This window comes from Amblyomma mixtum, chromosome 2 (assembly GCF_055824585.1).
Source record: "Amblyomma mixtum isolate Tamu chromosome 2, ASM5582458v1, whole genome shotgun sequence".
Classification (NCBI taxonomy): domain Eukaryota; kingdom Metazoa; phylum Arthropoda; class Arachnida; order Ixodida; family Ixodidae; genus Amblyomma; species Amblyomma mixtum.
This window is the reverse complement of record NC_143013.1, coordinates 37,558,230-37,586,140: the sequence shown is the minus strand read 5'-3', so window position 1 is coordinate 37,586,140 and position 27,911 is coordinate 37,558,230. Positions and strand designations below refer to the sequence as shown.

Genomic DNA, 27,911 nt, shown 5'->3' with positions numbered 1-27,911 from the left:
CGCGCGCGGCTGCGCGAGAGCCGCACCGGCGAATTGCTTTCTCGCTGTCTTTCCGAGGAAGCAGAGATACAGTTGAAATAAAACGTGAGTAGCGGACGTGGGAGACGTGCAGAACACAGGTGCAGACCCGAAGACTGTAATGAAGGAAGGAAGGAAGGAAGGAAGGAAGGAAGGAAGGAAGGAAGGAAGGAAGGAAGGAAGGAAGGAAGGAAGGAAGGAAGGAAGGAAGGAAGGAAGGAAGGAAGGAAGGAAGGAGAAGACAGAAAAAAAGGAGAAAATTAAGAAAGGAAGGAAAAGGGAAAAGAGGAAGAAAGAAGAGAAGGAAGGAAGGAAGGAAGGAAGGAAGGAAGGAAGGAAGGAAGGAAGGAAGGAAGGAAGGAAGGAAGGAAGGAAGGAGAAGACAGAAAAAAGAGGAATATCAAGAAAGGAAGGAAAATGGAAAAAAGGAAGGAAGGAAGGAAGGAAGGAAGGAAGGAAGGAAGGAAGGAGAAAGAAGACAGAAAAAGAGAAGAAAATCAAGAAAGGAAGGAAAAGGGAAAAAAGGAAGAAAGAAGAGAAGGAAGGAAGGAGAAAGAAGACAGAAAAAAAAGAGGAATATCTATGTGCCATTATAAAGAGGTGAAGAAGAAGAAGAAGAGGAATATCAAGAAAGGAAGGAAAATGGAAAAAAAGGAAGGAAGGAAGGAAGGAAGGAAGGAAGGAAGGAAGGAAGGAAGGAAGGAAGGAAGGAAGGAAGGAAGGAAGGAAGGAAGGAAGGAAGGAAGGAAGGAAGGAAGGAAGGATGTGCCATTATAATGAGGTGAAGAAGAAGAAGAAGGAAGGAAGGAAGGAAGGAAGGAAGGAAGGAAGGAAGGAAGGAAGGAAGCAGAAAGAAGACAGAAAAAAAAAGAAAATCAAGAAAGGAAGGAAAAAAGGAAATTAAAGATCGGAGAAAGAAAGAAAGAAAGAAAGAAAGAAAGAAAGAAAGAAAGAAAGAAAGAAAGAAAGAAAGAAAGAAATGGAATGAGAGGACAAATTAAGAAGAGAGAAAGGAAGGAAGAAGGATGAGAAGCAGGAAAGAAAGCAAAATAGAGGAAGAAAGAAAAATAAAAGAAAAAGGAAAGAAAGAAGGAAAGGGAAACAGCGAGGGAAAGGAAGAAAGAAAGAAACAAACAAACAAAGAAAGAAAGAAAGAGAGAAAGAAAGAAGGAAAGAAAGAAAGAGAGAAAGAAAGAAGGAAAGAAAGAAAGAAAGAAAGAGAGAGAGAAGGAAAGGAAGAACGAAAGAGAGAAAGAAAGAAAGGAAGAACGAAAGAGAGAAAGAAAGAAAGAAGGAAAGAAAGAAAGAAAGAAAGAAAGAAAGAAAGAAAGAAAGAAAGAAAGAAAGAAAGAAAGAAAGGGAAAAAAGAAAGAAAGAAAGAAAGAAAGAAAGAAAGAAAGAAAGAAAGAAAGAAAGGAAGAAAGAAAGAAAGAAAGGAAGAAAGAAAGAAAGAAAGAAAGAAAGAAAGAAAGAAAGAAAGAAAGAAAGAAAGAAAGAAAGAAAGAAAGAAAGAAAGAAGGAAAGAAAGGGAGGAAGGGGGCGTGTTCATGAAGCGGCGAAGAGTTGCGAACGGTCGACGGCGCATCTGGAGCCTGGGAAGAAGGACAGCTAGCCGAAGAGAAGACAGAGCTCTTTGCCGGCAAGACAGAACCCTGCGCTCATAGTCGTGGTAGCTAGCCGTGGCTGCCGTTGTCAGCAGCGTTGTTTTCTTCATCGCTGCCGGGTTCGCCTCCACCAAATTAGATTAACAGCAACCATTTCGAGCTCGCTGGGGCTGCTGTCTGCAGTCACTGGGCGTCTTTGCAAACGAGCACGTTTTTCCTCGCTACCTACACATCTCGCCTTCGCGACTACTGCTTGTTCCTTTTCCTGCACCTTCTTCGTCTCGCTGGATGCTTGGGAAGAAAGTCTCGGGCCGTCTGTGGAGGCTCTCATGAACGGCGGCTGGTGCCGGACGTGCCTGACCGAGCAAGAGTTGAGAGTTCCCTGACCGGTAAATGGGCGGCCGCTCCCGTTTCAGTTGTGTGCGTAGGCTGTTAAAGCAGCCCTGGCACTTCGCGCTGAATTACTGTGGACTGCAGGAGCCACTGATAAACGACTGGCAGCGCAGTAACGTCGAGTAATAATGACCGGTGCCATTGGTAATTAGTAGACTTGTTTGAGAGCTTATGTCTCCCTCAGACACTACAGACATTTGGTATAGCAGGTAAGGAGCAAGCTTCCAGGGGGGTGAAGACGAAGATTTAGTTGTTGAAAAGGTGATGTAGCCCATCTAACGATGCTTATGTGTGCCTACAACAACGCCTTCAAAGCGTCGTGCCCCAACGCGTGCTAATTTAGGACTGTCAGTGCATGATGATGTGTCTGTGCGCGTGCGTGCGCATGCGCGTGTGCGTGTGCGTGCGCGCGTGCGTGTGTGTTACACTCCATGCTAACGAGTAGACGGTGGCATATGCAAACAACAATCACCGGAATTGATGTAAGCCGACTAATGAACGTGCTTAATGAAGATACCGAGTGTTTTTCACAATGCACTTGGAAAAGGTGGATACCGCACTTGTTTATTAGGCCTCTGCTTCCAGCTTTTTTAATTTTTTAGAAATGCCGCAAACCTGCATAAACTTCGATGCAAGTATTGACATACGCTCCCTATAGTGCGCCGGTAACATTTTTTTTAATCTGGCAACAGACAGGGCAGACAACTTAACCCGAATAGTTTGTTCCATCAAGAGTGGCATTAAACATGGCACAACGTGAACGCTTTCCATTTTAACGCTAGAGATACACGAATCCCAAGTTAAGAGATGGTTACACACGTAACGATGCATGTCCTGTCTCTAATGGTTGCATTAATTAGCTCCAAAGCATTATGCTCTCCCCATTCTGAGCCGGAGCATTTGAAGAGAACGCAGTACAGGCGACTGTGAGCGTGAGCAGCGCGATGAAGACTAGTGCTCTGAAATATTTATGTTCTGTAAACAAAGAAACATGCTCGCCGCCACTCTGCTTTTCTGCATTAGCTTACACTGGTGCGCCTGGTTGTTAATGGTGTGGCCTGCGAACAATTAGACCCTGCCTTATCATTGCTTTCAAACACTGCACCAAGATCGCTCGGAAATGCGTCTGACGACTATTTCGCATGTTTTAAAGCACTACATTTATCAATTTTCACGCCAGGGAGTTCTGAACCTCTGTTACAGTGGAGAATGAGTGGTTATTTTCGTAGCTTGCTCGCTCTTTTTTTTCTACAAAGTACTTCAAAGAGTCGCAAAACTGCCATATTTTTCAAGAGTACTGCAGCGCCTGCGAGACGGCTGTAAGGTTTTGCACCAAGTGATTAGGCGCCTAAGTAGCTCGCCATATCATAAAGCGCATGCTTTACAACGGTGCAAGTAAACTTTTAAGTATGCATGTTTGTTTCTTCTAATAACGGGAGTTATTCCCAAATATGTTTTTTATAGAAAAATGTTGAGCATAGCACATAGCATGTCGCCCCACATCTTCCAGTTTTGTATTGCTTATTTTGACCTCCGGGGCACCTAAAAAGATGGCTTAAATAGAACCATGCATCGTCGATGGATTTTTACATTTCATTATGGTTTAAGAAAAAAGAAAACAAGGAAAAGACTCCTGAGCTATGAATGTAGAAATGATAAAAACTGCTAATGTCGGCGCCGTGACCACAATCGGCGAGGCTTCATAAGTTGTTTAATTCCATTATGGGACCTCTACTTTAAGTTTCGGTTGATGCTTTGCTTGCTGTCACATGCTTTCGAGATTGAATATAGCAGAGTTCTTTAGCGCCACTCGCAAGTCTGGGTGTACAGCCGACCAGGGGTGAAGGCGTACTCCCTCCGTCTGGTCAGTGACCCTCTCGCATCGCTGATCTAGGATTCATGGCGCGCTATAGGATCGATATCAAACTCCTCTAATCGATAACAATACCGAGGGGCGCTTCTAATGATTGTGTACTCCCTAATGACGTGTGCATACGCACGCGACTTCACTTTCATGTCATGCCGTTCGATTTTAATCCGAAGGCCACATACGTGTCCCTAGTGACCACCCTTTGACTCTGACGTTGTGGTGCTCCTGTAACTCGAATGTATTACTGTTTTACGCTCGTGGTGGGACCTGTCAAGAGGAACACGTGCACTAAGTTCACCTAGATTTGCTGACGGTCAGCTAGTGCAAGACCGCCTTTGTGAACTCTGATTATTTTCTTATATTCAGCAAAGATAACGCACAGTGAAGTGCAGTACCAAGTAAAGAAAAGTTAACGTTAACCTCGTAAGTGTCCTCTGCAGCTTTTTTCTTGTGCATGGGTGGTTCAATACAAACACTTTGGTTCAGTACAATAGAAAAAAAATTCAAAATAAAATAGAATGCTGTGAAAGGAATGCCTCCTCTGTGCATCATAATCGTCACCAGAAGCCTAACTACATCAGCTGCAGAACAATGGACTCGTCCGCTGAACTCTTAATCAACGCTGAGTAGCACCACCGACGGCTACTTTCACCAAGAGCGTACAGGCAGTTAGCAGATAGAGCCCGTGACGTCATGCTCAGTAGTAGGAAGCCATATTCGCGTGTAGTCACCGATGCTACTGTTTAATTCATAAACTGAATTACTCAACCAAGGAAGTGATAGCGTAATGATATGCCTTACGGCAAGCACTTCAAGAAACCTAAAAAGCATCGTTGAACGAAGCACAGAACCGATAGACAGGATATTGACATGTTGAAAGATATTCGCTTTGTACTGGAACGAAAAATAAAAAAGAAACCGGACGAATAAAAAAAGAAGGCAAACGACAACAGGAAGCTCAGTGGAGTAACCAAAAACAGTTATGACGCCAGTGCACTGCGGATGCTGATGCAACTAAACAATCTTGCAACAAGAAACTGTCATATCGTGTTGAGCATAATTACGTTTCTCTGTTTTAAGGCTGCTGCATAACTTGAAGCTTGACCGCATCAGTTGGCCTACGCCTAGCTTGTGTATATTCATGATGAAAGTTTTAGGGAGGGCAGGCGTTGGAAACAAGGGGAGAGAAAACAAACACAATAATAAGTGGAATACTTCTTATAGATAGGCTTCTAAAGCCCTAGTATCAGCTTGCGCGTCGATGTCGCTTTCAGCAGAGCCGACGTGGCCTTAGCGCTCGCCGCATCCGTTCGAATTTCCTTTACGAATAGCACGTTTCGACGGAACCCGGGCCTTGAACGCGACTCGCGCAGCGCTTCTTTGAAGTCCAACCACCTCTGTTAAATTCCCGGCAGCGCTCTACTCAGGGGCTTTTTGCTCGAATGGGTCCCAAAAGCTGTTCGCAAGCGTGTGTCTAAGTGCAAGTTCCTGCGAGGCTCGCTGCAGATTGGGGCTTTCGAAAAAAAGTCGATCTCGGGCGTTGAAAGTGTCTCGCTCGCGCGCCAGACAAGAGTCGCCGCCGGCGGCTGACAGTTCGCGCTCATTTTTCATCGGGCGCTATTGAGAGGCGAGCTTTTGTTTTATGAATAGAGCGCCTTCATTAATTAATTATCGAGCCTCTATTCAGCGCTGCCCGTTAATGGTGCAAGGGGGCCAGCCTTTCTTTCACTGGACGTCAACTACTGTAAGAAAGCTAGAAAGAAAGAAGAAACTGGGCTCGCCTCTATGCTAGCGCGCTCGGTGAACATTCACCGAAAGAGAAGGCTCATTCTGTCTGGCCTATGCATCCGGGTCTGTGCCGGTACAAAGCAATGCAGCTTGCGTGCGTTGAAGCATTGTTTCGATACGCTGTCCAAACACAACTTCTGGTCGCGGTGCATTAGTTGAGCGTTGTGAAAAGATTTAGCGGAAAGGACGGCTTCCTTTTACCGACATGATTACGTACTCAAGTTAACCCGATTTGAGCGTTTACTTGGTGCTTGCCACATGAGAGGAAGTGGAATTTTTTATTGTATTTGCTACCTAGCAAAAATAAATAGTGAATCGTGTCTTTGTGTTCGGTATACCAAAGGAATAAAGATAACCAACAACAGTGTCTGAAGAATGCTCCACTAGACAATAGCGTCTGACCGCTAGGGACTATAGTGATATTGCCATACTGCGCTTGTGTTTTTCTTGGCAGGTTTAGTACTTCAGCACTGTTGCTGCTTGCACATAAAGTGACAAAAAGAAACGACGAAAAGTAGCATTTTATGTGTCAATGACGTAGCTCGAGAATTCTCGTTTTCTTTTTTTCCTTTGTTTTTATATTAGAAACAAAGTGATAAGTTCGCGCATAGATTACCTCAAATGTTCGCGAAAATTTCCATTGCAAACGTTCGCATTGTCCGGTCTGACACGATGCAGGACTGAGTCTACAAAATGCTGAAGAAACAGACTATACCGCAGCCTTTCCGGCGTTTCTTGAAAATATTATCAAACTCGGGGTGACATTTCTGCAAGCCAAATTATGTTGCCCGAAATAATGAACCTGGAGCGGGATTTCCAATACCTCTCTAACGTATGGGGTCAACTGGTAATAGACGATCAGCGAATATCTCTTAAGCCTGCTTCTCTACAAGGCTCTATTCTGTTTTTGAGGCTGCCATCGACAGACTGTGCCCTGGTATTTATTTTCCTAAGTCGTATGGTGAAATGCGTCCATACCAAACTCACCATGAAGCCGATGTCCGCTTAATCTTCGATGAATACGCACTGTCGCAAGCTGCCTTGACAACCGCGGACAGACTGGACCTATATAAACGGAATCGAGCTTTGCCAGCCTTTTTAAGCCATCAGCGCCTATCCCCTGCTTATCCCTAATGAAAACAAAGCAAAAGAAGCTTACATTGTAATCCGGGCTATTCCTGCATAACTTTACTACTACATAGAACGCATAAGGCATTCCTTTTTGCAGTAGCACAGTGAAAGAATAGAGTCGAGTAGGTACCTAAATGTCGCGCATCTCTTAAATGAGGTCCCTTGTATGATGCCATGCAATCATCTACCTGCCAAGCTGGTAAATACACGGGTGCGTCTTTGTTGTCCAAGTGACCTTAAAAGCCGCTCTCATGATGTAGGCTTAAAATGAAGCTCATGGAAAAGGCTAGCGGATTTAGGGAAGCTGTACACCAGCTCAAGTATGCACCTGCATAACACCTGCGCACAGGATGAGTACAGATGAACAGAAAGGGTTGATTCAGTTTTGCACAAGTCAGTCTTGCCAATGAGCCCTTATGACTAAGCCCTTATGAGTGGAGCCAATTGCAGCGTCCGCTACCAGCTTCCTTTGTCGTGGTTCACGCCGCTGATGCCGCTGCTTCTCCAGGCGAGCCACTCGCTCTCCTTCTGTTTCTGCTTCAATATTAGCCCGTTTCCTCACTCTATACTTCGCCAAAGCGACCTGTCGACGTTCTTGACCGTAAGAATCATCAGATTCAATCAGCCGTCGACGAAGCACAGCCGAAACTCTGGTTCCAGCTCGCGACTCCTCCATAGCTACCTGCCAACGTCGAGCAACGCTCCGCACTTTTTATTATCTTATGAGATGAAGGATGAGTCACGTGGTTCAGCCCAACTGCCAGGTGAGCGTTGTGTCACGTTGTTCAAAGCAGTTGCGAAAGCGAGCGACCGCCGCCGGCTCCGCTTGCCGCAGCTGTGCGTAGGCGCGGAAAGTCACATGGTATGACGTCACATCCACAACCAAGCTCCGCCCCTTGAAGTTCATTCTTCGGAGCGACATGACCTTGAGATTTTGCACGGGAGGAGTAGAGCTTCCGCTAAACATATTCTTCCGTCAGCAGGTAAATGATGCAGTTTCCGTTTATGACATGTGATGACTAATCTTCTCGCTATTACAAACTGCATACCATAGAGTAATCTCTTACAGAATTACCACTGTGAAGAGTAAATAATGGGCTATTCTGGCTCTATGTATCAAAGTGGGATAATATTGGAAGTATGACTGTCGCCGTTACCCCTTGCATCATCCAATCCCGTGTTCCAAGCGAGCAAAAACATTTTCAGTTTATGAAAAATAGCTTCACGATATGTCTTATGGAGGGCTAGTTGGTGCATTTCGTTCATTTTCAAACTGCCATAAACAACGAGGACAGAGTAAGGAGAAGAAACACACAGAGAGTGGGTGTTTGCGTGCGTGCGCGTGTGCGCGTGTGAGTGGGGGGGGGGGGGGGGAGAAATTTTTCAGCGGGCAAAGCGAGCTCACAGAAAACTGGAAATAGCTCACTGGCTCATTACGTCTTCTCGGGTGTAATGAATAAACTATTCCTTGATGGCTATCCCCTGTAACGTGTGCGCTGGCACTCATATAGCCCTTTTTTGTGAATAGGAATCGAGACCAATTGCAGCACATATAACCACTCATTTGTGATTTTCTCTTTTTTTAAGAATGAATTGTTCCTAGCCACTAATCGGGGCAAATTCTGGCGAACGTCGATAGGAAACCATGGAGGGCGTAAGGATGGACATGAAGTCCAACCTTTATAAAAATGTGGGGAGTGTTCCGCAAAAAGGAAGCTTTACAATACCATAGCCCCAAGCAGAATTCGAACTAGCACCGGCACCAATAGAGCAGCTTCGTTCCTTATTCATTTCAGAACTCAGACATCGCCGCAGGCTATCACTCTAAGGTTTCTAATTGGTAGCCTCTAGCGTTACAAGTTTTAAATGATCATCGTCCTCGTCTTTCATTCATTTGTTCTGCGCTTTCAAATGATCTAGACATGGGCCCGGCCACCGTGGCGCTGAAATGACGCTCGATGCGACAAGACAGAAAAGCTCGCCCAGGTTCGCCAACCCGCATACACGCGTGTTTCCGTGTACGGCTACCATCCGCCGTAGTATAGTGCACTATGCCTTTCCAGCAATCCCTTTCATGCTAAAGCCTACTCGTGGCGATGAAATACAAGCTGTTTTTATTGTAACTGAACTGTTTGTTCGCTCATTCATTTTACAGGTTTCGACTGAGCTCTTAGTAACCAAAGAGCTCTGTGCATCGAAACGTAGAATCATAGTAGGAGCGAACGTAATGTCGGGCTCACGAATTCTTCCCGAATAACATGACCGCGGCGGACGTAAAGCAGGAGTAATCAGAGCTCATAATGAAAGACACCGTTGTTCGTCTCTTAGCCCTAATTTAATGATGTTGATAGCAACGACGCTGACGATATCTTTTAGTCCATTTTTCGCTTAAGGAAAAAAGTATAATGATTCATACATATATCTCTTCCAGGTTCCGGTTGTGATCAGCTATTCAGCAGCACAGCGTCGAGAAACGGCACATTCTCGAGCCCAGGCTACCCAGACGGATACCCCGGGGATACTCGCTGCACCTACCACTTCAGCGGCGAGGGCATCGAGAGAGCTCAGATCGTATTCCTCGACTTCGACCTCTACAAGCCGGACGACTCGTACCACACGTGAGTACTAGAGTCATGCATACTTATTACTGTATTATTTTATTACTTCAAGGTAGTTTGGGCTGATGTGTTACAAGCAGGAACTTAACAATCAGACCTTAATTTAGGTGTGGTGTGCAAATAAAAATACAACGCAGAGCATTAATCGGCCAGAGCGAATAAACAAACAAACAATAAAATAATAATAATAATAATATTGTACAATGATACAAACTCACAAAGCAAATATTTTTCCAATGCCTAGCGTAAATTATCAATTTAAAAAGGGGCGAATGCATTCCACCTAGAAATCACTGGTTCGAACCTTCGCGCCACTGTGGCCGCTTTTATGAGTTCTAAAGGCGTAGATACTAGACATACTTTTTGGAACAATTGCGCACACCCACGACAGGGCATGAAAACGGACATAAACAGGCCAGAACATCAACTGGATTTTAAAGTGATCGCCAAAAATATGTATGCTTTCACAATCAGCATGATCATTGAGACATGAAAAATAGAAAACCTTCAATGTTCGCACGTGCCGAAAACCTTATGTGACTCTGTCATATCAGTTCTCCATCCAGGATTTTACTTCTTTATCCAGTAACGCTACTGATGGAGTACCCACGCAACCAGGGCCACAGCTAAGAGTTTCCCTCACCTCGACAGCCTCTCGGGTCAGCTAATTCCTGTGCGGCTACAAAATCCGGCAACCATTATAGATATGACAAAGTCGCATTAGGTTTTTGGCACCTGTGGCATTGACGATTTTCTTTTTCTCATGTCTGAATGATCATCCTGATTGTGAAAACATATATATTTCTGGCGACTACAATAAAATACATATGAACTTTGCGCATGTGTGTGTGCGTGTCCCTTTTCAATATCCTGTCTTGTGTGTGCGCAATTGTTTCCAAAAGTATGCAGTACCAGCTCGCCAAAAATGCAACGCTTCTGAAATACTGCACTCTAAAAAGAAAGGGATAAAAAGGAAGTAAGCCTACTCTAGCGCACTCCTTTCTTTATCAAAGAAGTGTAATAGAGGGAGTTTACTCCCTCTATTACTCCCATGGAGGTGTATTCGTGTTCAGAGTGTATGCAGAGACTGACTCCTGGTACCAGGCATCCGCGGGACATTTACGGGGCACCCTCGATCGCCTCTGCACCGAATACTGCGCGTTTGAAGAGATGAAGAGATTTCAGACCTCTTCGTATACCGTGTGCTCCTGGGCTTCACATTAACTGGAAATTATGCGTGTACGACTGACCTCAGCCAACGATATGCAGCATGATACTCAGGATTGCCGATACCCATTGAAACCTCCGCCGATGCAGCTTGAATTCTGCAAATAACAGCCGTTGCAAGCGCAAGTGCAACAGCCGTCACATTTTTATGGTATACAAAAAAAAAGCTCACTCATTGAGCCCAAACCATCTGTGCTCCATAAACTTAAAAAGCTTCGCACGTCCTTGATGTGTGTACTAAGAGCAGCCAGAGGTGCACTTCACGGCTGTGAAGCGAGCGAAGAACAACGCCTAGCTTCTTCTTGAAAGCGTCATTCACTTTTCTTAAAAACAAATCTAACACAACTAAAGCCCCTATCTTTTCTCTTTCCGGGCATGATAAAAATCTCCGCATATTACTGTGTGAATAATGCGCACCCCTGCCTCTTGTACGTGTGTGCATTTCACCACACTCCTGCGCCACCCCCATGTTTTGCCGCCGCGGGACCCTAGAAAAATTGAAAAAGAAAAACGCTTTCATATATAACTCTTCCACGTCCAGTTTTTCTACTTGAATAATGGTTCACTTCCCAGAAAGCAATGACCATCTATGGGATGTTGGTGAAAGAGAGACGAGAACTGTACTTTACGCGCTAAACATTTCGCCGTTTAATGTCATTTCATTAGGTGGTAATCAAGGGCGCATGCTCAATAAACCTAAGCCGCTGATGACCGCAGATTTAGAGTGCGGTAAAAATTCGCATATTCAAGACTACCCAAAAAGACTGCGGGATTGTACATAATAGACGAGGTCAAAAATAGCAAATATAAAGCCGGCACAGCATACCCATAGAAGGGTTTGAAAGGGTGCGTTCAAGTCTCAAGAGGTTGCATACGGTGCACATTCAATAATGCGTGGTGCTCTCTCCTTCTTATTGGTTCTTCTCGTTTTATACGTGTGCGTTCACCGGAACAGACATGATCACATCCTTGTTTGTTCTGTTACCTGCGGAGTGGGCTATACAACTTTTATTTCTGGCTGGAAGAAATGCGAAGAACATGAAAGAACGGATGCAAAAAAATGTACAAACATCTTTACCGAAAATATACTGACCCCTCAAACTCTTCAAAGTGCACTGGCTGTAAGAGCCCACCACGCTATTGCCACGAACAAATATTGCGAGAATTCCGTGATGTTCACCACACACCCAAACAGAAGCAGTCCCGCGCTCTTCCTTTGAAAAGCATGGATACTGTCCGGGTGCGGTCCACACGCCAACGATGCGCTATAAAGGCTCTGAAAACGGCTGTCCAGGGAATCCATCGGTTATTTCTTTCTTCGGCTTCTTTCTCTCGGCCAAATCAATTCCGTTCAGCCGAACTAAAAAAAAAGCCGAAAATAAATAAACAATAAACACAGTCTGCCGAGCGAGTCAGCTAGGGGCGCATGCTTGGCGAGTGCCCATGATGGAAGGGCAGTTCCGTATGTCACGGAATGTTTTATTGTGGAGGAAAGCGCTGTCCGGGGAGGTTTTATTTCGAGTCAACGACAAGTCCACGCAGTGAAGCGCCTATCTTAGAAGGCATCGGGCGGCTGCGTTGGCTCCCCGGGACCCCTGCCGGAAGAGCTTTCCGAGAAGACTGTCTATAGCGAGACGCACGGCTGCAGTCAAGCAGCGTTCAATGTCCTTTCTGCGCGGAAATTGGCAGAGGAAGAGCGGGAGGACACGGGGAAGAAGCGTAATCGAATTGTTTTTGTGTTGCTTGCGATACCCTAACGTATCTCAGTGTGTTACTTGGTGTATCTTTATTGTGAGCAGTGCCTCTGGACCGTATAAACGATTTAAAAGCTGGGAAGCAAGCGAATTGGCCGCTGGAGTTCGAGCAAATATTTCTTGCGAAGAGTTGACATCTGACAGTCACTCGCACTCGTAGCGTTCTTGACCTCGTTACATGTTTCAAACCTTATGTTTTACAGTTGACGTCCGTGACCACCTTGTGAACATGTGCGTTTGCACCGGGGCTCTGAGCGAGAACAGCATTAAGTAGCCAACACAGAAACAAACATTTTAGGCTAAAGAATAAAAGAAATATAGTCGAGACATTATAATATGACTCCTTCCAAGTGCATCGTCACGGGGTCGGCAGAAAACAAACGAGACTAGAACAATTGGCCCACAACATATGTAAGCAAAAAATTAGAAGCAAAACAAGCAGTGGTTAACTAATCATCATCATCATCAGCCTGACTACACTCACTTCAGGGCAAAGTCCTCTCCCATGTCTCTTCAATTAACCCTGTCCTTTGCCAGTTGCAATTGCCAGTTGCCAGTTAATTAATAGGAGTGACGATAATGAATACAAGTGAACGGAAAACAAGCCGCCAACAAAGATACATTGAGAAACTAACATACAGGAATGGCTTTTAGACGTACGTATACATTGGGGCTTTCTTTACTGGAAGTACTGGGGTCACGACAGGTTCATCAACCGAGATCCGACCATTCCCGCCGCCTTTGCTAAATCGCAACCCTGGATACACGTCCATCGCAGTGCACAACATAACCAGTGCACGCTCCTCAGAAACACACAACACACATTGAGCCATACCGATGAGCCACACCCTTGGCGCAGCTTCCAGTCACGTTTATGAACCGACCACGCATGCATCTGCCCTCCGCACGGCGGCGCCTTGCCGATCTCTGCCGCAAGCCAGAGCCGCTTCGTTGTATTCTCGTTTGCCCCAGGCCGTTGCCTGCTACGTAAACACTGGGGCAACGCGTATGTACACTCCCCCGAACCCCTGCACACCGCGCCGTGGGTCCGAGCCGGCAGCGCTGACCTAGAGGGCTGGAAGAGATGGGCAGAGGCCAAGGCAGCAGCGTTTGCTCGTATGCGAAGACGACGTCGCAGGAGCCAGGCAACGACGCGTGCCCGGACGCCTGCTCTCCACTCCCTGTTTCTTCCCTGTCCTGGGCAAACAAGAATCGCCGGCGCGCGAGACTGACCATTACGCTCCGCTGACGCGCCTGGCCTGTAAAGAGTGGCGATGTCGTCACTCGCTGTCAGCGTCGTCGTGTTTGTCACCCGGGAGCCGAAGCACAGGCTTGCTCGATTAGGCAGAATCCGGGCTCATCTGAATGTGCTATGCAGTCGCGGCTCGTCTCGCGGCAGTAATGTTCTTAAATACAGTGATTCTCTCTTGTGAAAAGTTAGCTATCGTAAGAAAGTAGTGACATCCGGATTATTGTGAAAGGGTTGCAAAGCATCTTCCTCAACGGATGCTCCGTTCTTCTTTACTGCTTTCTTAATTATTAGATATTCTGTGAGACGAATGTTTCATCAAAACTCCTTCGGTTTTGCCATCGAAACTTAAATTACACCACTGACTCCTTTCTTTCCATGACGGGAGAGAACAGCAACGTTAGTGGTGTTATCTTTAAACAAAATTGTAAACTGTTGATACGAACAAGAAACAAGTTTCAGCATACTAGCGGGACTGGCGTTATATTAACGCCATCGGAAGCTCCGCAGTAGTGCAACCCTCTCTATATATACTAAAATATCCGCCAGCATTCGAGGTATATTTCTATGTGCTTTGGTTACCAATTAAACACACAATAAAAGCTCTAAACCGCAGCAGTTGTCATCTTTAGTATCACATAAGTGTCGGAAAAGGCGCTAGAAATTCTCCATATGAGATGGCCTGTTCGCCAGAGGGTAAATGATTTTCAGCAGGGCATGCCTCTCGAAGCATTCTGTGTAGCATAATACAGATTTGTAGGCCAGCAGAAAGAAGCTGCAAAGGACAAAGAGCTGAGGATTCAAGCCGCTCGCCGCTCTTAGCCTGCCCTTGTCGCTTTCATCAAGCTAGAAATGCCAGTATAGAAGAGAAGGCCGAGAATGAAAAATATATTAACTTAGGAGTCAATGAAGAGTGTTTCTAGACCGCTTTCATCCAAATGGCGGCATCAGTACTCTGTGACGGCTACTCTGGAAGACGCCTCTTTTGCTCCAGTTGTGATGTGCTTACCTTGCTTTGTCGCTGGTGCCATTAGCTTTCATCCAAATGGCGGCATCAGTACTCTGTGACGGCTAATCTGCAAGACGCCTCTTCTGCTCCAGTTGTGATATGCTTAACTCGTTTTGGTCGTAAGTGCCATTAGCGTTGGAGCCTGATCCTTTTTTCCTCCTTTAATGCGGGCCTTTGTAGCGCCTGTGCTCGAAAATTTGACCCGCCAGAAGCTGTCGCCTGTCAAAAAATATATGACATTGACATTAGTTAAGTGCTGGAAGGAATACTAAACAATATTTTTCTTAAAGAATCCAGGTCAAGTATGCACATCTCCAGTTGTGGGTCCGCAGCGAACGCTTGTTCCTTAACCCACTGCCAGGTTTCACTTTGTGAAAACCCGAATCAAGAGTTCGTGCCCCTCCTGGAGTCATGAGCGAGTTTAATGAAAAATCCACGTTCTGCGTCTTCTACTGCTCCAAAATTTGCGCATGGTGCTGCATAATCCGAAGACTCAAAAGTATCCTCGAAAGTTTTTTTTTTTTTAATCTGTTGAATGCGCCTGTTATATAAATAACCGGTCCGCTTTTCTGATTTCGAATGAGTGTTCGTGCAGTTAATAAACAAGAGAACGAGACCATTAATTACTATCGTGCAGTTTCTCTCATAAGCATATGTGCTTTTTGGAAAGGACGCTTCTTATTGCGACGGGAAATAAGAGAGCCCCATTGCAAATAAGGGCCCAGTGCAAATAATACATAAAGCCCGCATTTCAGTTTGGAATTAGACTCAATATAGAGCAGGATGAAACATAGGAGAAAAAAGAATAGCAGTAGCATGTACTTGAAGGTGAGTAAATTTAGGTTCCCTTTGAATATTAAATATTTCTAACAACCGAATACTCTGCAAATACAATATATTTTTCTATTCTTTTGACGTTTGCCTCTGGATTTAAAAAACAAGCACACAATTCTCACTTGTGGCAGCTTTAGATCGTAATTATTTCGCCGAAAACAGAAAAAAATATTTAGAATTCATCTTGCTCAGATTGTTATCGCGGCATCAGCCCTGATTGAGGATACCCTGAGAGTACACAAAAGAAGGTACTTTATTAGAAGATCAATCCGTTGATTATTAGGTGGGTTCTTACGTGCAAGATAAACACTATGGGCTATGAGCCATTCAACATCGTCGAGCTCAGGAATCATCTCGACCTCCTTGCATTTATTAAAGCACGAACGAAAATATAAGTACGCGGGCACTTTTTGATTTTGTACTCATCGAAACGCAGCCGCCACGGCCGGTACCGAACATGCAACCTTGGGCTCGGGGCTCGGGCCTAGCAACTGAAAGCCATAGCCACTGAGCCACCGCGTCGGAACCTGATTTGAGATATCGACGGATTTATGTCTCAGCAAGGAAAGCTTCGCTGCCTCTCCCGCACGTTAATCACGTTGCAGCTGTTTTATCGCTTACCAACCTGAGAAGGATTTATCGCCTGGGCAACAAGGTTATGGATGCGAGGCAAGCAGCAGTGACAATGCCTGTAAAGGTTAAGGTTATCGCGTACATACAGTCGATTGCGAAAACCGTGACCATTCCTAACCCTCGTTTCCCTCGAGGCAGCCGTTTCGAGTCGACGTGTCCTGAGGCGCGAGCGCGCGTTCTGAGCCGAATTAGCGCGCAAGAAAGCTGACCGGCCGTGAGCTTCGCCTCGCTGTTCCGGAAGATACGGCGTCGTAAACAGGGCTTCGCTTGCGTGCTGATTGTTTCCGCTCCGCCGAGGCGCAACCATGGTATCTCGCGAGAGGCTTTGTAGGAAACACGCCAAGCGTCAGAAAACTGAGCATGATTACAGCATCATAAAATTCGCTGAAGAAGTTATTGGTGCTCAGTAGGAAAAAAAGAGCAAACGGAAGCAAGGCGGGTAGCTCGGTCTGCAGTGCTTCGCAGTAATGGACTTGCAAAGCCCCGCTTTTTCTTAAGGTTTGGTGAGCAACTTTTCATGGCATAGTATAGCGAACTTCTTCAGAAGCATGTTCAGATTTGTTTTGTTGCGAAAGCAACACTACGCGAGTCGCCGAGCCATTTCGCATAGCTGAGGCAAGGCCATACTGCGCATGCGCGAGGAGCAATGACGCCACACGGCGCACAGCTGGCGCGCCGCCATCGTCGCTGCGCGGGTGTCTCAGAGGTGCCGCCGCCGCGCTCGCCAGTTGCGCATGCGCAGAAGCGGCGCATAGTTAGCGTGCCGGGGCCGCCGCCGCAGCCGCGCGCTCTCCATCGCCTGTCTCTCTCTCCTCTCTGATGCACACTAGCGTCGCACAGCTAAAGTGCCGGGGCCACCGGCACGCCAACTGTGCGTAGGGACGTCGCTTGCTCCTCGCGCATGCGCAGTATGGTCGTGCAAGAGCACGCGAAACGGCGAGACTGTGGGCAGTGTAGCTCACGCAACAATATATGGCTACGTGCAAATGATGCTTTCGAAATCATCCAGGTTTAACCGGAGCTAAACCACAGCCAATTTATTCGGAACTGAAAGCTGGACTGCTTGCTTATGGTTGAGTAGAGCAGATATATTTCGGCCCATTATAACAAGTCGACACAGAAGGCAGAATTAGCGCAAGACCGAAGCTGTACCATGAAATGAGAAGTTTATTGTAGCAAAGACTTGCTCTTAACAAGCTCACGCATGGAAGTTAAAAAATTATAGAAGACTCTTTATTTTATTTCAAGAAGCCCCTAAACTTAAGCTCCGCCTTAAGGGTATGACGCGTTAGCTTTAGGGGGTTAACGCCCATACATGCGGAATAGGTACTTCTCTACCTTAAATTCAAATGGGTTAATGCCCATATATGCGGATTGGATTTCTCTGCCTTAAATTCATAGATTCCTGGAAGTCCTCTTTCCACTCCTGGCGCAGTGATGCAGCGGTTAAGCGCGTTGCCACTGCCCCGGAACGTGGCAGTGGTATTGATTTAACTTCCACCTGTCACGGTGGGCAGTGGTATTGAATTAACTTCCACCTGTCACGGTGGGCAGTTGGCTCACTATCCGGTGGGCAGGTTGTGAGGACGCCGCAAGGTTCTAGGTTGCTCTCTGGAGACCACCTGCCAAAGCCATGCACGTGATTTTTCGCTCACAACGCCGGCAACGCCGACACCAGATTTTCTTCGTAACGGGGCCTTCAACGCTAACGCGTTAAGGGGCCTACAGAACCAGAACCAGCTGAGCGCCGTAACTAAGCCAATTTATCGATGTGCTCACATCTACAAGCAACTACACGGCTGAGCTGCGCATCTAGAGAGATGTATCGATGGTTTAACTAGGAATAACGTAGTCAAGGAACTGTCGCGGGTATAGGAAAGTTTTGGAGATGCAAAACGCTTCTTTAGTTCCGGGATATACTAAAACCAGCGGTGATGATGAACTATACTGTACTTACCTGCAAGCCGCATAAATATCCCGAAAATATCGTTGAGGACGCGGGAAGATTGCTGAGTGTTCCTTAAATTGTTTAGCAGGGAACACACGGCATTCAGTGAACGCGCATGCGCGTTTGTTTGTTGTATCCGTTGTATCTGTATCTGGTTTCTGGTTGTATCTGGTTTGCAGTCTGGGCTTAGATGTGGTGGGAGACAAGAGAATAGTGAGGTGAGCTTCAGGCCAACTCTTCCATCGTGCAACTTTGCGCTTCATCAGAAAATTCCTAGCCTAACCTGCCTTGATGCGAATGACTACTTAGAAGCTATTAACTTACTTTCTTCTACCATGATGTAAAAATAGCGCACAGGGAACACAAGGGACGGAAAGTAAACGAAAGTAAAGTTTACATCATGAACGTTATCCAACTTGCCCAACTTTCCGCTTTGCTGAATGTTGTTTCTTCTACCAGCTGGTCGTCAGCTTGTGCGTCGTTTACGCTTTAGCTGCTTCCTCCCGTGAAGAGGGGAAATCTGCATAGGTAGCGATGACCAGAATAATATGAATTGCCTTTTCTAGGGAACCGTGAACTTGGCGTGGCTATTAGATATATTGCAGCGTGGGTGCGGGAGGATAACTTAACTGGCTCTCACAACGCCAGCTTTGATTAAACCTCATTGCTTTGCTACTTCCCGTGCCAACCAGTAATAGAGACAGGCAAGGGGGTGACTGCTTTCATCTGCATAAGCGTGTTGGCGCCTTACGATTTGTGGCGCTTCTGCCTGGCACGAACACCAAAAGGCGCCGCAACAGCCGCGAGCGATGCACGGAAAAACTACTGCTATGCAAAACAGCGATCATGCGGCGGGTCGAGTCAGCCAAAACTTGAAATAGCAAACGAAAATCTTCATTCCGTTCGTGTTAAATTGTTATCTTGAGTTTTGTCTATTTCCCCCTGTATACTTTACGAGAAATCTAGCACAAACTCCCGTCTTTGAATTCAAAAAATTCTAAATGGTAATACGCCATCGCAGGCTCATCGCTTCGCAGGCTTGTAGAGCTGTAAGGCATGAGAAATCGCTTCCTGGGCCAAATTTTCGGTAACTCTACAACTTCGGTTTTTTCAGCTAGCGCCTTTCCTGATAGATTCTTTTTTTTGGCTGATTAACTTTAGTTGTGCGCAAACTTTAATATATATAGGTTCTCTTTCCGGGCCCAGACAGTGAACAAACAGAATTCAACAATGACATACCCAGCGTGAGACGCCCCTATCAGCACATCGCATGGTTTTACGACAGCCTCCCGCGGTGGAGGGAGCACCTGACGCGCATCACGGGGGTGCAGAGCACGACGACGTCACGAAACGCTGTCGTCAGCGCTGATGAAGCTCCAGCGTGGCGTTTTACAAGCAGTGGCTTATAAACGTAGACGTTAGCTTAGAGTGCAGCCAGTAAAGTGCTCCTTGCTATAACAGCGTTCTAAAGGGCGCCACGTCCCAGTGACATGAAGATGACGATCAGCATTGAGGATAGAGCGCTGTGATTTGCATTGCTTCGCCCCTTCATCTCTTTCTCACTGCCTTGTTTGCTTTGCTGCTTTGTATATGCAAGCGATACGCGAATGAGCCTAGTTTCTTGACTTTTACTACTACAGCAACTTAGTAACTAAGCTCCGTACGCCGTTCAAGGCGAACGTATATGACTTAGGTAAATCATCTCTTGGGTAGTTAGGTAAATCATAATCAAAGAACAAACGCTTTACTGCGGTGTTCTAATCAAGCATATCTGCGAGATCACTTAGGTCAAGAAGCGCTAAATCTGGTCACACGAATCATTCGGTCTCATGTACGCCGAAATACAAAGTGATAGTGCTCGCTTTAATTCTTAGGTCATTTTTTTCGAGAGCATATTTCTTCACTGCCTGCTATCTCGGTTATCACCGACGCTGTAATGTAGAACTCAGGCGACCGCTGTTTTATTAAACAACCGGGCTGCTTTCCTGCCTTCTAGATGCACTCGCATCGCGGTGTTGCGAACACTCGTTTGTGCGAGCTCCGGGTCACTCCTTGACTTCGTAATCTTATTTAGGAAATTCATTATCTGAATTACCATTTATCAATAATTTATCTTGATACCAGCACCGCTAAACAGTGTCAGCCACCTCTATTAGAGCAGCCGAGCGCGTTTCAAACTTCGCTGATATTCCGAGAATGCAATGAGCATGTTTCTTTCTTTTTTTTGCCCTTTGTAAGCGAGGTTCCTGTTCATTTATTCTTTCAGTTTGTTCAACCATGTTTATCTTCTAATGCGAGAAAGAGAAAGATAGGACAAGGTCCATCGGCAGCTTGCTGCCGTACAGGCGTGCTCCACTGTAGCAGACGTGTTTCAATGTCGCAGTTAAAAGCCAGTCCATTGACTGACGACCTCTATGTTGCACGGCATAGTTCCTGAGTGCGCGCGAAGTCAGCAACTTCACGTCAGCGAGCAGATAAAAGCGCTGCTAAAGAGTCTACGTGAAAGCGCGGTGACCGTCGAAGGAGAGCACAACTAGAAATAAAATGAGATAGAATTTCAAAGAATACACAAATAGAACTGCCTGCACAGATTTCAGCAGAGAGCAGCAGGGCAGAGAAAAAAGGTAAATCAGAATGTAGACGAAAACACGCGCAGGACGGCAAGAAACTTTGTCAGGTCGCGAAATGATAGGAACCCACAAAAAAAGCGTCACAGAATGGAGACACAGAGGAAAACGAAACCCATTTATCACGTTCTCCCAAAGATCTCCGCTGCTGATGCTCTCTGAGACCGAGCCGGAGGTTCGGCTTCACGGAGAAGGTTGAAAGGGGGGACGCGGAAGGGTGCTTTTTTCGACATTCCTCGCAGTGCACGGGGAACCCTGTTCACCCTTGCTCGCAGCGCTTTCAAACCGCTCCCTTTTTATATTCTTTCGTTCCACGCTCTCTTCCTCTGTGACGCAGGGGGGACAGCCAAAGGTACTAGGCACACGGCGTTTCTTTCTCGAAGCACGTTTCCTTCTCTCGTTCTTCTTATCATTTTATTGCGCCCGGAGGCCTGAAGCTGGAGGCGGGCGCGTTAGACAAGACGTGTCGAGCCAATACAGTGCCTTCGAGGCGCGCGCTCGCGCCCTCTCCGTCGTCGCCCGGCGGGCCAGCGTATACGTCGAACGAGCTGGTCAGGGCTGCGAGCGATACGCACGGAAACGCCGCCGCCGCTGCTGCTGTGACGCTGTGCTGGCGTTTGCTGCACTCCGGAAGTGGGCCATATTTTGTATCGGGTAGCGCGAAATAACAAGAAATTCGAAGGGCAACCAGATTTCTTCTTCTCCACTTGCCTCTCTTCGCAGAACCCCCCCCCCCCCCCTCTTCTCATTCTCTTCTCTTGTGAATAGTGGCGCTCTTCCGACACATCCGTGTTGACGTGTTGCTCTCCTCCCCCCCGTTTTCCCTTCTCTTCCACACTACTGCCGTGTCTTTCTCTTGCGTGGAATTGTGGAGCGTTTGTTGTTTTCGGTTGGCAACAAGGCGGTGAGGGGAATAGCGCGAACTGCGTGCGCGAATCTGTTCCTCTGCTTTTAATAAGGAAAAAAAGAATAACGAAGAGAAAGAAGAAAGCAGACAGAGAGGAAAGAGGGCGGAACGGAGAAGAACGACCATATACTGGCAGACCACGTTTGCCTGGACCTTAGGAGAGAAAAAAAATAAGAGCTTCGTGCCGCGGCTTTTATATTACACGTCGTGGGCATCATTTCTCGCTATATATTATTCGTCTCTTTGTTGAGGCGCGGGCACTTTGTCTTGCAACGGGTGGACTGTGGGACGAAGGGAAGATGGGGAGCAACCGGCGAGGCGAAGAAAGCCTGTGCATTCGTTGGTGCTTTCGACTTTGGGTACCAACGGGGGCCACACTTTTTTGTTTTAGTTTGCTCTTTTTCAGCTTAAGTTCCCCACTCGTTGTGTCCCCTATTTCTCTCTCTCTCCCTCGCTGGTGCCGTGTCTGTTGTTATCAGTCATCCGTATTCTTTCCCGGAGACAGGCTCGATGTCACGCTTAGTCATCCTTTTTACTTTCCTCGTATGATGGTTTTTAATCTCGCGTTAGTAACCTTTTCGTGGTTTTTCTGAAGCCGTCCCTCTGGAGACATGCGCTACGGACCGCATCTCGGTTCCAGTTCTCTCGGTCAGCGCGTATATAAACCTCGGCTCGGTTTGAATGCTGAAACGTTTGTCTCTTTCCCCAAGGCCGCCACTCGGAGCAGGCTCATCTCCATGTTATGGGTATATCTCACATGGCGATGAATGGTGATCGAGGGTGCGTTTCTGTAGATGTTTTTTTTTTCTTTTTATTGTGTCACTTTTCCTTTTTCTTTGTTCCTGTTCTCGCCATTTCTTCTCAATTGTCACCGACGGAGTCATACTCGCAGAATTCATGCAAGCAGCTCATGATATGAACCCGACGCATGGCAAGGCAATCGCTGACAATCATGGTTTTCCAAATTAATTTCATAGTCAGAAAGCTATTTCTTGCATTATATGCTCTTCATACGTCAAGGAAACGACTAATGGTTCACAGAAGCCACATAATGCTGTCATATACTGCTTGTCTCTTATTATCCTCTGTAGTGTCGATGTTGGGTTTGCCATTCATATGTCACTGAATGATCACTTCTAAGGCAACTGCGTTTATTTTGTATAAAGAATGCTGTTCCTGACTTCATATGTTTGTTTTCTTGCACACTCTTCTATTTTTTTGTCATGAGCCCTCTTGTATTTCTGTAATTTTTACCATCTTGCTTGTACGCTTTGCATTTTTCCACCATTCTTATGTGTATTATTTTGGCATGCAGTAGAAAGCATTTGTCCTCACTAATCTCTCTGCTTTTATTGCATGGATCCATAACTAGCCTTTGGCTAAGGATCTAGAAAGTGATGTTAAGTACTGTGTTGAATAAATGATAATAAAAAAGAATTCAATTGAATTGAATATTTTTTTTTTATCTTGCTCTTGGAATAGCACGACTATTCAAGCTGGCAGTTTGGACTTACTCGTGATGATTATTGGAGCCTGTCACTGAGAATTCCCAACATGGACGGGTTTCTAACTATCGAAATTTCCGTCGACTTACTTTCTAATAAGCTTGCTCAACCCATGAGCTTAAATGTTTCCACGCAATGCTATTCAACAGCAGTCTTGCTTGCTGACTGGGCTTCTAGTGCAAAATTTTAAGTCGCACTTTAACCTGTAAAGACCGTATTTAAGCAGGTAACTTCTGCAGTCGGTCTTTCCAGTGCCCATATGTGTTTGACGGGGATTAGGATGAACGCGTACAAGTAGTCACATTCGTTCAGAGCGAGGCAGTATGTCTGAAGAAAATTAGATTGCTCTTTCCGAGAGCTGGTTTCTTCGAACGGGAAGTTGTGCTTCGACGCTTTCAAGTATTAATGCAATTCTTCAGGCAAGAAGCAATTGGGAACGATCCAAACGCGCACATACAAAGTCATCTCGCTGATGACGTTCACTTCGTCAATAACTTATAGCCAGAAGAACTCCTTACAGCACTTCCGACGTTTATATCCTTTGGAGAAGGTAAAGACGACGGGCTTCTGTGGAAGCGATAAAATTCCTCTCCCGCGACAAATAATGCTTTCAAAATACTTTGGCAGAGCTGCGAGGGTAAAAAATAAAGCTCTCTTGTCCTGTCTTTCACGGGTTTTTTTCGAGGATAACGGTTCATGAAATAAAACAGTTCCAAGAGTGACTTTAATACTGATAGGATGTAAGAAACTACAAGAATAAAATGTAGTAACACGTCTTGCGGCACCTCGAAATGAGCTTCGAGAATTTTGTGGTTTTGGAGAACATTGCTTGAAAAAGAGTACAGAAGCATGTTTTAGTTGATGTCGGAACTCGGTACCGTTCTAGCGATGAGCTGGAAAGAGTTTGGACAGGGGTAAAGAGGACTAAAAAAAATTAATTAAATATCCACGTTGAGTGCAAACAATTTAGGAGCGGCTGTTTCCTAAATTCCGTCGGCCGCTTTCTTTTTTGCTGATATTTGACCTGCCGTTTTGTACTTACCGTTTTCTTCGCTGTCTACGAAACGGTTCTAGGAGAAAGAAGCTTATATAGGAACGCTTCGAAAAATAGGTAACGACACCGAACCTAGGCAGTAATTACCAGCGAAAAGATATTCTTAAGTTATACAGCGTGAATTTGGTGTCGGTTCCTGTTGCTGCACATTTTCGTACGAAAGCATTACTTCGAATAAAATGAACTATTTTTCTTGTACCAGCGTGACACATGACCAAACCGAAGCAACGCTTTTTTTTTGTTTTGTGGTAAGCATAAGAAATTAGGTTATGATTTCTAAATAAAAGTAGCGCTTTTGACTTTAAATTCTTGGGAAAAAAGAGCCGAAAAATTTAGTGCAAAACTGCAAGCATTAAGATGTCCACGGCTGGCAAGAATTAAAAAGATTTAGCTTAGTAGCGCTATTATTTGAACCCCAAAAAAGCTCGCCGTTTCTTAATGAGATCATGTAACAAAATGTTATCGGACATATATACGATGGTTGTACCAGAAATAAACAGAAGTTGACATGTAGAGTTTAAAATGTAGAGCTAACTTACCCAGCCTTGAAACGCGACGTAAAATTTCTCGATTGTGCCTCTTTCATATGTTTTATCATTCATCTTTAGGAGAATCAGTCATAATACCTGCTTATCGCCTCTCAAGCCGTATTAACCACCATAAGGCCGTCTACGCCCCCACCGCAAGAACTACCGCTCATTCCCGATCTTTTTTCGTCACGTCATCCCGGGACTGGAATGATCTACCACAGGACACCGTGCATCACATCAACGCCATCCATTTTAAGAACGCTATCAAGACCATAGTTGTTTAACTGTCATGCCCATCCCTCATGTAATGCCCCATACCAGGGGCCTTTGAGGTATCAAATAAAAAAAAGATAATGTCCTTATTACCTTACATACGTCGTTCACACCCTACGTGTTTGTTGAGAAACTGATCTTCTAAATACCCGTTCCTTTTTGTTTGCAGGTAACTCGGGATTTTTTGTAGGTAACCAACGAATATTTTTCACTGCATGTATATATCTGATGGATTCCGAGAAGGAGCGTAAAGTTTTGACAAAGGAAGGATGCAGGTTGTCCTACATCCGCAGAAGGTTATTGAATGTTTTCGGAGATTACACCACTTACAAGAGCAATGTGCTTAAATGAATTAATAAGTTTAAGTAAGGATTATCAACGTTGAAGACAAACCATGCAGTGGGTGAACATCAAAAGCAACAACCAACGCGAATCGTCTGCGAGTAGGCGATCACTTTTACATGCCGCTTTTGATTGAGCCTCCATTGAGTAATACGTTTGCATAGGAAGAGAGCTTACATACAATCACGTAGAAATGGAGTGACGTATGGGAGTTAATAAAAAATTTTATATAGCAATTTTTGAATTACTTTCGTTACAGCCCTCCTATAAGAGCGGCTACGCAAATCCAGGATCACAAATTAACATCTTATGCCTGAACTGATATCATCTTAAAAAGCAGTTTAATGCTTTCAATAGAGTTGTTGGATTAAAAGCCTTTGCAACACATCGGGTCTTTTTCTAATGTAGAATGTTTAGACAAGGAGTGATTTCATTCACGCATTAAATAAATTACTTTCGTTCAGCTAGTGTACTGCCCATCGGGTCTTTTAGACAAGAATGTTTAGACAAGAACTGATTTCATTCACGCATTAAATAAATTGCTTTCGTTCAGCTAGTGTACTGCCCGATTCTACACCGCCTATAGCTGAAAAAAAAAAAAAAACTTGTGCTCTTAGACTAGCTGTGACACTTGACAACATTACTCCAGTGTTGTTCTGAATAAAGGGTTTAAAAGCTGTGTCAATTTAATGTCGTTCCAGGGGAAACATAGCAGACTGGTAGAATTTTAGTGTTTTACTGTCACTGTCGTGCGATCGCGACATATCGTTTACACACCAGGTTCTTATTTTACAAGTGTCTTGGATGCACAATTTGATGTCGAAATGTCGGGAGCGGACAACGTTTCCCAGTGAAAATATTTGGCACCACTGAGAGCATTCTGTGTTAAGGAAAAAAGGGGTGCAAATGAGGGACTTCCGGCCAGCACCCTACAATTCCTTGTCTCTCATTTTTTTTTATATGAATGTTGGGGGCAAATAGGAAGACATTTGTTGAAAAAAAAGAAATTTACTCTCTGTTGGCCTTCGAGTTGTTTCGAGGTCTCCGGTTTGGCCTTTCACACAACTCAGACAGCTGCATCAGTTGGACCAAATACTAATTGTCGCTAACTGGCGGCGTGCCGATTTCTCCAGCTAAAGCGGTTGTCAAAAAAGTTTCATATAAACGTTTGAATGTAGATACATAGCTAGCGCAATGTGGATGTAATGACTTTTTTTCCTGATTCTTTCTTCAATGTTTGCATCACAGGTTTAAATATGTCACCCAATCAGAACGGGTCATCAAATCTGATTTTTTTCAGTGTGTCATATTAGACGAGGCACGGGTTTCGCCCTCGAAAAGACAACTCAAACGTCTCTGATGACCGGTTTCATGGAATGACGTATACAGAAATACCTTGTCTATTACGTCGATCACTTGTCATAATATTCAGATTGAAATCCACTTGTTCCATACCACAACATCGCTCCTGTATCTATACTGCATTGCACAAAAATTGCGCAACGTTCCAAAAGCTGCGTCAAGAAAACCTGAATCCACTAAGCTGTTCTCGCGTGAGAATGGCTCACAGCTGGCGGGTACTTCTGTAATAAGCACGAGTACCCTGTAGCAACAGTATAGCCTAGTGGTGGTAGGAGATAATGTAAAAGCCACCGTCCACGTACCCTCGGGCGCGTGCTTGATGGGGGAAGCCGCCATCAATCCTCAGGCCATTTTCAAATATCCGTACCTATGATACCCGAGCCTGCGATTTGCTGGCGCATGCTTTTATTTCCAAAGCAACACGGCTTTCTGTGAAACAAGATGTACAGTCTTTGTCAAAAGTAACTAGGCGGCACGGTTTGCTTCTCAGTCGTATATTGAAGCCAATATGGCAGCCCTCAAATTCTAAAACTCTGTATGGTAAGGAGAACCCCTGTCCTCGCCTTCAAAGAACTTATTGATCTTTAGAGAAGCCGTGAGGGCTCTACTGCGCGAATGAGAAGCGCACTTACAGTGTAATGCCCGACACTTTTCAGTACCACCTCTGCATATGTTACATTTTGGAACCCTTGTCTGCTAATCAGTGTTCCCGTTTTCTCCCTGTATATATAGCGTGATGGCCACAGTGTACCTGTGATTGTTCCCTTTTTCATTTTTCAATGCTCTTTTAACAATTGTTTTTGCCTTCTTCACTGTTATAATTCAAACGTTCCTATTGTTTGTGATTTCGTATTTTTGCTCCCCCCTTTTGTAATGCCCCACCTAGGGGTCCTTAAGGGAAAATAAATGATGATGAAACCATGCAGCCTGGTTACATTTGGCAAAGGCTGCATACACCTACAGACTTCCAATACCAAGATGCCGCCGCGGTGGCTCAGTGGTTATGGTGCTCGGCTGCTGACCCAGAAGACGCGGGTTCGATCCCGGCCGCGGCGGCTGGAATTTCTTTGGAGGAGAAATTCTAGAGGCCTGTGTACTGTGCGATGTCAGTGCACGTTAAAGAACCCCAGGTGGTCGAAATTTCCGGAGCCCTCCACTACGGCGTCTCTCATAGCCTTAGTCGCTTTGGGACGTTAAACCCCATAAACCAACCAAACCAAACCAATACCAAGAGC

The 27,911-nt window shown here is 45.4% G+C and overlaps 1 protein-coding gene across 1 annotated transcript in view; it reads left to right on the top strand.

Moving 5' to 3' along the window:
* The window catches only part of LOC149359011 (suppressor of lurcher protein 1-like), a 131,786-nt gene that overhangs the window by 87,827 nt on the left and 16,048 nt on the right, over positions 1–27,911 (top strand). Inside the window, exon 9 of the mRNA XM_089568967.1 lies at positions 9,236–9,422. Within this exon, the coding sequence (XP_089425093.1) occupies positions 9,236–9,422 (187 nt within the window). The remainder of the gene's footprint in view (positions 1–9,235; positions 9,423–27,911) is intronic.